The 9,867-nt window shown below is 41.7% G+C and overlaps 1 protein-coding gene across 1 annotated transcript; it reads left to right on the top strand.

Annotated features, from left to right (window-relative positions):
• The first annotated feature begins 1,969 nt into the window (after positions 1-1,969).
• On the top strand, positions 1,970-9,560 carry LOC139724474 (uncharacterized). Its single transcript, XM_071635612.1, has 4 exons — positions 1,970-2,176; positions 2,727-2,915; positions 5,273-6,958; positions 8,910-9,560. The coding sequence occupies exons 1-4, from the start codon at positions 1,970-1,972 to the stop codon at positions 9,489-9,491; spliced, it is 2,664 nt and encodes an 887-aa protein (XP_071491713.1). The 3' UTR covers positions 9,492-9,560.
• The last annotated feature ends 307 nt before the right edge of the window (positions 9,561-9,867 follow it).

Genomic DNA, 9,867 nt, shown 5'->3' with positions numbered 1-9,867 from the left:
AAAGGTCTATATCTACAAGACATGCCCCTCTGCCATATCAAGTCATGGCAGGGGTGGATCCGGAGGAATTCCGTAAAGGGGAGGCGCCTTTACAAAATTAAAATTTAAAAATCATTTTCCTACATGGCCTTGTGTCATGACCAAGGAGGTGGGGGGGGGGGGGGGGTAGTAATGGATAGAGGAGAACAGTGATGGAATTATTTTATTCAATTTCCAGACACGCAAGTTTTTGTATTCTTTATTTTTCTGTACTATCGTGTCAAAAATAGTATAAGCTGATAATACTTTTTGAAAAATAATTTGCCTGTACAAGTCGTACTTTCACGCTTTACCTCCCCCCCCCCCCCCCAGTCATTTCCGTAACACATCATTCTGTATTATTTTGGAATCATGATATAAAAATTTTCATACTTGGAGTCCTTGACTGATCTTGAGATGCCCTCATCTCCCAGAGAAATTCACAAAATTTACAAGCTATGTTCTTCTTGTGAATTCCTCTTTTCCATCTATAGTTCCGAAGTAAGATTGTACAGTGTATTTCCTTGCTTCTTTATTTACTGAAATACAAAGTTAATATTACTATAATTGTATCCATGTTTTGTTGAAGCTTAAATGTGATTTAAAATTCCCTAAAACATTCCGTACTCATGTAAGCGGTATGTATTTTACTTTGTATTACTTTATATGGAAATAAATCATTTGAATTGAATTGAATTGAACTATATTGATCATTACGGACGATGACAGTGTTCCTCAGGTGTATGCCTAAGCGTGTATAAGTGTATCTTTTTATTATACTCCTCGACCCCCTCCCCCCCCCCCCCCCGAAAGAAAAAGAAAGGAGAAGACAAAAACGCATAACGACAACAATTACAAATGGTCATAACCAATAATTGCGGGAAAGTGGGTGAGATACTGTTCTAGACTATGAGCAGAAAGATCCGGCATTGCCTTTTAAAAAGGGTCGAAATTTGATAGGATTTTCAGGGGGTTCAGAATGAGAAAAAGTGGACCTTTTTAGTTCAAGTTTATATTCAGTTTAGTTGATTCAAGGAGTAAACGAAACGGCGGGGGGGGGGGGGGGGGGGGGGATCCGCGGTACCCCTGACCCCCAGTTACGGGCGGCCTGGGGTGGATCCTGGGGGGCGTTTCATCAACGAGTTCGTCGGAGATTTCACCGACAAATTTGCTATCAGCCAATCAGACCAAGGATTTCATTAGCTTTTAACAGTTGTCAGTGTAAATCCTTGCGTCTGATTGGCTGATAGCAAATTTGTCGGTGAAATCTCTGACGAACTCGTTGATGAAACGCCCCCCAGGATGATCTCTTGGAGGGATGACTCCACCTCCGATCCCTCCCATACGCATCCACAAACCCCGTCCGGCCTCGTCACAGTGCATCATGAGTGCGTACATAACGTCAGCTGATCATGAGGGTGATGGATCGATGCACGAGGAGCGCCTCTGGAGATACTGTACTGTAGCTCTGCTTACCTGGAGCAAACTGCTTGCTAGCTAGCTACGATATGTGTCTGCATGCTGTTGCTGCCAAGTTTTCGGTGACACTTGCCATGTTGATGTGAAATTGTCAGGAATCTTTTCTTCAACATTGTTTGTTTGTTTCAGAGTCGAGCTGGCGAGTGATTGACACTGTATCAACGTGTGCTATTGGTCCCATATGCTCGTATTTGTGCTGTATCCCTTGTTATTAGACATTGGACATTCATACGCTTAAATTTGCGTAAGCTAGCGTTATCAATGCAATGTGAATTAGAATAGGATGCCACATAGTTTGTGTATTCTTTCGTCGCGAAGGAGAGCATGTTATTATGTGCAGAAGATCTACGTAACGTTGGTACTATGCTACTGAGTACTGTTAAATGTAATCTGGTGTCACAATTACTGGTGAAACGGAGGATTCAGGTGGAAGCAGCCCAGCTTGTGAATGGAGAAATCTGAGGCAGGCAAGATGGGGCGTATACGGCGGCATTGCTGCCCCCTTCTCTTCCTCTTCAAGGTTTGTGTCCTCCTTTTGGCTGCTTCCAGTGTTATGCTACTGTTCCAGAGCGTATGGAGCAGCAACCTAGAGCACAGTCAAGTAGGCAAGTCGGGCCACTTGGCGGGCAACAGGATCAACAGTGCTGTATTCATTGAGAGAGATCTTCTTCCCAAGTTGGTGAGAATGACCACAATCTATTCCTTCTGGTCCCTTTTATTGCAATGTTTCTTCCTGTTCTGTGGATGATTTTGTAAGTATGCTCTAATAAAGATTTTCATTATAGAATTCTTGAGAGTTATATGTTGCTTGAAGAGTTCTCGAAGGTTCTTATATTGCAATCATATTGCGTTTAAACAAATTTATTTTAAACAATTGTAACATTAAATAAAAAGTCATTTCAGTCCTCCAATAGCAATATTTGTCTGCTTTTTGTGGTCTTTTGCTCTGTTGTAAAATGCATCTTCTATTCCTTTGTTCTTTGTTGTCACATTCAATTGCGTTTTTCCTTCATTTTCATCTGCTCAAGATCAGTAATTTAACACCAAGAGGAACCTTCCTTTTCATTAGATTGATGCTTGTGTATGTACAGTATGGGGTTTTTTATCAGATCATATCCAGCAATATTCCCTTTCTGTGAAAGATTGTGTATTTTGTAAAGTTTAATTGACTGTTACTGTAAGCATTAGCTTTCATATGTTATTTTTTATCCATCATACACTGCATACAGAATCAGGACAGCAGTTCTTCAGAGTGCAGTGTTCCCAGATTCAAAATCAACTCAACAGCACCTGCAAATGTTGTATGCAAAAGGATCACACCGCGGCCTGGGTCATGCCAACTGGCGCATGATCTCTACATTGAGCAGAAGGCAGAAACGTGCAGTCACCAGGAGAAGTACAAGCTGTGTCAAATAAAGGTGAAGAATAACAATATTTACGGTCTTTTTAGGCCAAGTAAAAAAAGAAACCAGTTTCTCGTCCTCGCGCGCATCGATTTTGGCCGCCGCATCGATTTTTTTACTATTTACTATTTTCAAAATGGCGCTGAAAATACCAAGAAATTCATAATTCTCGTCCCAGCCCGCTCCCCGCCCGCATCGATTTTCAGTTGCCGCATCGACTTTTTTGATATTTACTATTTTTTCGGCCGTGTCTGTAACTTGCTAGCTGTCCAAATCGGGTCCCCAGGCCATCGCACGCATGAACACATTCGAATGTGTAGAGGCCCGTACACTCTGCTCTGTAACGCTGCATCTGACGGCGATGTATTTTGAAGAGAAAATGAGTGCGCTTTTCCAGCAAATGTGGAATTATAAAATGGGTGTATCTACAAAATGAATAACTTTTCCACGGATTCTGGTTTGTATCGTATTTCTGCGGGATACTTTTCTTTACGACGTAAATTCACGGACACGGCCGTGAATCGTAACATCTGTAGTGTGGTATACAGGGCAGGGGAAGCTCGGTATATAAAACAAACACTGCTATAACGAGATATCGGTTATTACGAGGAAATTCTCCCGGTCCCAAATTTCCTTCCACACAAGTCCATGTAAAATGCTACTCTTATAGCGAGATTGGCTATAACGAAATAACTGCTATAACGAGATAAATTTTGTGATTTCCAAACAAAGAAAAACATAGCCAATCAAACCTGATATAGCGAGGCAAAGCAAAATGTCTTCGGGTAAAGCTTAACTTCGCCTGTGCTATCACGGTCCGAGATTGTAAAGCTCGATGCGCCAAAAACTGTCTTGTACAACACACATTTTCTTCATGACAGTTCACTCTACAGCTAGCACCGCATGTTGTACGTGTATGTGTGTGTGTGTGTGTGTGCACTGATACATGCAGAAAATGTGGTGGGACGGCCGTATACATGACATCATCATGACGTTTAGCAAGTGTGAGGCAATCTGATGCTGTGATTGGCTTTCTACGTAGGGAAGACATGTTTTATACCTGTTCCAATTAATAGCACAATACATCAGAATTGCAAGTACACTGGTATCAGAAATGCCATTACAACACTAAATACCAGTATTAAGATGGTCATTTTCCCTTGACATCTGTAATGGAAAGAAAAAGCAAATGTATTTCTGCATGCATGAAGTTTCATTTCAAGTATGGTACATATATCTATTTGTTTGAAAATGTTTGAGAGTGCAGGCATGAATACACGTGGGACCTGGTTTTTCATAACACAGCTACCACTTAACAGAGTGATATTTCATTTCATAAATTGGATATAGAAAATAGTAAAGCCCTCTCTCGTTACTTTTCTCAGAATTACCGGACGAGAAACACATATTACTTTCATTTTGACAATTCTCGAAAAAATAGTAAGATATCAAATAGTAAGGACCTCCCTCATCGCCTTGCTCAAAAAACCCGGACGAGAAACTACTTTCTTTTTTTACTTGGCCTTATCTGTGGCAGCCTATTCAGTATCATTTGAGTATTGTAAAACACGATATATTTGCGGCATGAAAATTCTGCGAATTGGAGCCGACGATCTTTCTCGCAGCATGAAATTTTCGTGAATTGCCACTGACGTCCAATGCATATTGTGTAGGCAAGAACTTTCGCGTGCATTTTGTTGGCGTATGTTGGCACTCGCGAAATTAAAATGCACGCGAACATTCCTCATTTTACAGTATGCTGTGTTCTCTTCTTGTTGGGCTTTGCTGATATTACTTCTCTTCTCTGTCAGTTTGGAAAGGATATTGTTGAGAGGGAGGGGATTGAATTAAGAATAAGATTTAACCTTTTAGCTGAGGATTAAAGCACCAGTCCAAACTTACATAAACAATGCAGGGTACTCTCCATCATAATAACAGTGCAGATAGCATGAATAAATGCTGGCATGACTTCATGCTGCCATGAAATTGCTCCCAGTTTTTGTTGCAGTTGACTTGAGAACATCCAGATAGAATGAATCATGTGACTACAAAAACAACAACAACAAATAAAACAAAATAAAAACAAGACAAAACAAGACAAAAATGTACTGCATTGTCTCTGAATCTGAGAATGAATATTCAAGTCTGGTCTGTATAGACAGTGAACACTGCATGTCATTTTGTTCTGGTAATACATGCTTGTCTACATTAAAACCATAAATAAGTTGGATTACACTTTAAATCTGTCCTTCACAAGTGACTACTCACAACAGGTGAAATAGATGAAATAGCTGCTTAATACTTAGTGAAAAACTGTGATTGTGTACAAATGCATCTCACCACGTCTGGGCTTTTGGTCTCGCTGTTTCTAGGGTGAGGGGAAAGACATGCAAGTGGACTGTAACCAGAGGGTGTGTCCTGGTCCCGTCTCCCTTGGGACCATCAACCCTGCCCTTGGTATTCTGCACTGGGAAGAGTTTGCTGACATGAAGGAACTTCAAGTGCACCTGCAACACCTCCTCTTGACAGCCAAGCCAGAGGCAGCCTACGGATTCTGCTTCATCAAGTGTCCTTTGGAGCTCCGTCAGGCCGAGGAAGGGGCTGAAGAAGGTGATGAAGCAGTGGTGGAGGAGATTGGTGATACTGATGGAGCCGTGGATATGGATGCAGAGATGGAAAATGATCTTGGTAACAGCTTCCAGAAGTTTGAGCAAGATTACTTTATGGAAGAAAATAATGAGGAGTGGGCCCAACAGCTACTGCTCTTGCCGCTTAGTAGACCAGGTTCTCACCCTCCAGCTCAAAACAGGCACTCAGACTTAAACATCAATGTCATTCTTTTGGATTCAGTTTCCCACAGTCACTTTTATCGGTCTCTCCCAAGGACTGTTCAAACTTTACGCAAGATTAGTGAGCAGGAAAAACACAGTGTGTTCAACTTCAATCTGATGCAATCCTTAAAGGGACGCACCTACGAAAATTTACAGATGTTGTTCTCTGGGTCCATGTATAATCCGGAGAAACCCTTCGGTGTTCAGGAGATGCCTCCTGATGCCTTGAATACTAGGATCGTACTTGAGGGGTTCAAACAGCGAGGGTATGAGACCCTGTGGATGGAAGACCTCTGCTGGACTTGGGAGTGGGGCATTGCAAAAAACTTTGTTGTTCATTCCCCAAAAGAAATGCTCAGCTTCCGTTGGCAGAAGTTGAATGATGCCATGAAAACAGCTGGCATTGACCAGATGGGTGTGGCTCTTGCCAATTGTGAGATCTTGCACCACAATGGACACAATGACCCTTTTCATGGTCCTCCTGCCATCTGCTACAACGGGGAATATCAACATGCATACATGCTAGATTACCTCATAGAACTGCAGCAATCCAAGCAGAGAAGGGGAGTCCCATATTTTCATTACACTGAGCTGAATGTGGCCCACGATGATCATGGAGTAAGAGTCCAGAATCTAGACTCCTATCTAGCGCATTACCTTAAGCTCACCCTGACTCAAGAGAACACAATGACCATCATATTAGCAGATCATGGGAACTCCTATGGGTCGTTCATCCAGAAAACAGAGGAAGGCAGAATCGAGATGTTCCATCCCGCACTCTTCGTCATGCTGTCCCATGATGCAGAGAAGTTTTTGTCCCCCTCCCAGCTGAGTGCCCTGCAAGTAAACCAGGACAGACTTGTGAGTATACTGGACATCCACTATATGCTAAGGTACCTATCCTACCCAGGACTTGATGCCAAGGTTGCCCTTGAGCACAGGCACTACGATGCCCATCCCATGGGCCTCCTGAGAGCCATCTCGCCAAACAGGACCTGCGACCACATCCCTCGCATCCAACCAAACGTGTGCATATGCGAGAACTACGACTCGCGGGTGCCAAACGACACCAGTAGGGTCATCTTTGCGGAGTTTGCTCTCGGGGAGCTCAACAACGCTATTCAGAACCAGTTTGTGGAGGCTCAGCCACAGGCCAGGACAGGATTTGGCAGGTGTCGGCCGCTCCAGGCTCTCTGGTTTGCCAATGTCAGAGAAAATTACCATGGGGTGAGTTGCAGTGTATTTAGCTCTAGGACACTTCAATTTCACAACAAGAATGCATACGGTACATGTTTGTGTAAATACACAATGTCATAAATGCCCATTAAAGCAAGCCAGATCAATTTGGCATAGTAATAGAGGTGGGCTATAGAGGGTCAATCTTCGGTCATATTTTCAAAACATGCTCGTCACACCTTAGTTTGATGACTTCCTGCCTACTGACACCATTTTTGAAAAAACACAACGAAAAAAATGCAAAATCCGTGGTGCCCTGGCCGAAATCGTAAAAAGTCCAAGATGGCCGCCGTTACAGCTTAAAAAAAGACATTTTAAGCTATAACTCGGCTATTTTTTTGTCTATTGAGATGGTTTTGGTGTCTAACCCCATGTTTTAGGGGTCATGGAAAGGGATTAATGATAATTTTAGAGTAAAACCTAATCTTCCACATGATACTAACCTTTTTTCCCATATTTTGGGTTAAATTTTCCTTCTCCTTTACCCCTACCCCAACCGCCATTTTTCGCACTTTTTTCTGCATTTTTTTTTTCAAGTCATGTTAACTACCATACTCCTAATAACAAGTTCCAGCTATCAATTTGTTTTTTTTTCTACCGATAATATGGCAAGAAATACAATTCACTTACATTGTACATATGTGTCATGCCAATACTGGTATGTGCATGTACACATGGTATTCAAAACATTACCTTTGTGCTGGACAATTGGCATATCACAGAAGGCTTATTCAAGTCATTTTACAAATTTGTACACCTACAGTAGAACTGTTCACTGACTATTGTTACAGGTTCTATGACTAAAATGTTAATGGGCACTATAAAGCAGACAGTATTAGCACTGCTTCCACAGTTACCATGTATTCTGAATGCACCAGCCACACACCAGTGATGGCATGACACATACATGTATAATGTAAGTGATTTGTATTTTTTGCCGTATTATCGGTAGAAAAAAAACAAATTGATAGCTGGACCTTGTTATTAGGAGTATGGTAGTTAACATGACTTGAAAAAAATGCAGAAAAAAGTGCAAAAAATGGCGGTTGGGGTAGGGGTAAAGGAGAAGGAAAATTTAACCGAAAATATGGGAAAAAGGTTAGTATCATGTGGTAGATTAGGTTTTATGCTAAAATTATCATTATAATCCATTTCCTTGACCATTAAAACATGGGGTTAGACACCAAAACCATGTCAATAGACCAAAAAATAGCCAAGTTATAGCCAAAAATGTCTTTTTTAAGCCAAAACGGCGGCCATCTTGGATTTTTGTACAATTTCGGCCAGGGCACCCTGGATTTCGCATTTTTTTCGTTCTTTTTTTCAAAAATGGTGTCAGTAGGCAAAAACTCATCAAAATAAGGTGTGATGAGCATGTTCTGAAAATGTCACCCTCTATAGCCCACCTCTAATAGTAATATCTTTGCCAATCTAACTGACACCATTGAAAGCTTTAGGGGTAGGAAGCAGAATCTATTTCACTGTAAAGATTTTCGTATTGAATATTGTCAACAATATTGTCACCAAAATGCCTTTAAGTTTTCTTGCTCAAAGTTTTCCATATTGAGCAGTACAAACATCAAGGAAAGTGCATGGTAGTCAATGCGCTGTCTGTTTCAAATGTGTACTTTTTATGTCGTTCAATATGACATTTTTTTCTAAAGAGCTAGAGTCAGCTCATTTCTATTGTTTTGGTGAAATCAATGTACATGTAGGTCAGCTCTGTGATATTTTTACCTTTTTTTTTTAATCAAAACAACTCAGATCTTGCCATATGCCCTCATGTGCTTGTGGCATTTGTATCTTAGCATGTAATTGAAGTAACAATGAGCCATGATGCATCCCCCTTCCTGTATAATATTGACAGTGTCTACAGTTCTCAAGATGATTATTTATGTAAAGGTTTTGTTTTGTGCATGTGCATGGGATTGTCTTTCAACAGGAGGATGCTGTAATAAAGTTGGACCTGTACACCAAAGCAGGAAGAAATGCCACACAACAGGAAGAAATTTTCTTTGTGACCATGATGATGTCTCTATCCAAGTCTTCCAGTACTGGTGGTCTCCGCCTAATGAGCTACGAGCGCCTGACAGCTTACAGTCAGTACGGCAAGTGTGCGGACAGCGGAGTGGCCACAAAGCTCTGTGTGTGCTCATTGGCTACTTCTGATGTTGCGAAAGAAAGTGTCGACTATGGCGTGACCCCCAAATGGCACAACATTTCATCCTTCTACGGGACACGTGAGTCTGTGCTGAAGGCAGTCACAAAATGCCTGCATGTCTACGAACGGCGCACTCAAAATGGCGTTGTCCTGGAGGCATCCTGTGAATGCAGGGACAAGCTGTATCTTGTAGAGGTCAGTGCAAAGTCTATCAATGTCATTCCCTCCAGGGATCTGCCAGTCAAGGAAGTGCTGAAGCCGGGGATGAGGACGTTCTTAATTGCATTCATGCAGAAAGTATCCAAGAGTGCGTGGTCACTAGAATACAGCTTGGCGTATAGCGAACATGATGTAGCTTTATGATGCTAACTTCATGCTTGTATCAATGTGTTTGTGACTTTTTAAAGCTATTACTATAAATGTATCTGTAGCAATGGGACTGCAGTCCAACAACTCCTCTTAAAATGCAGGCTGAATATTTAGCAGATATACAGTACGCGCAATAAGAAACGCCTCCGTCAATTTCGTTTTCCAACGAAAGTTCGTTATCGATCGAGTAGCAACGAAATTTGGACGAAATTTGGACGAAATTTCGTTATCGATCCAGTAGCAACGATTCTGACGCTTTGTGGACGCATTTCACGCACGACCGCCCGCTCAATTTCGTTCGGCAAATGCGTTGCTCGTTCGGAAAATGCGTGTTCGGAGCTCGGCAGTTTCGTCCAAATTTCGTTAAAAG

The sequence above is a fragment of the Diadema antillarum genome, unplaced genomic scaffold (genome assembly GCF_040938485.1).
Source record: "Diadema antillarum isolate AM-2024a unplaced genomic scaffold, OU_Dant_1.0 scf00000215, whole genome shotgun sequence".
NCBI classification, from domain to species: domain Eukaryota; kingdom Metazoa; phylum Echinodermata; class Echinoidea; order Diadematoida; family Diadematidae; genus Diadema; species Diadema antillarum.
This window is presented reverse-complemented; position numbering and strand designations above follow the sequence as displayed.

What these genes read in the sequence shown, in the direction of transcription:
- LOC139724474 (XM_071635612.1), top strand. Translation starts at nt 1,970, where the DNA reads ATGGGGCGTATACGGCGGCATTGCTGCCCCCTTCTCTTCCTCTTCAAG. An exon ending in GAGATCTTCTTCCCAAGTTG is followed by an intron (nt 2,177 to 2,726) that starts GTGAGAATGACC and finishes CACTGCATACAG; the next exon opens with AATCAGGACAGCAGTTCTTC. An exon ending in TCAGAGAAAATTACCATGGG is followed by an intron (nt 6,959 to 8,909) that starts GTGAGTTGCAGT and finishes GTCTTTCAACAG; the next exon opens with GAGGATGCTGTAATAAAGTT.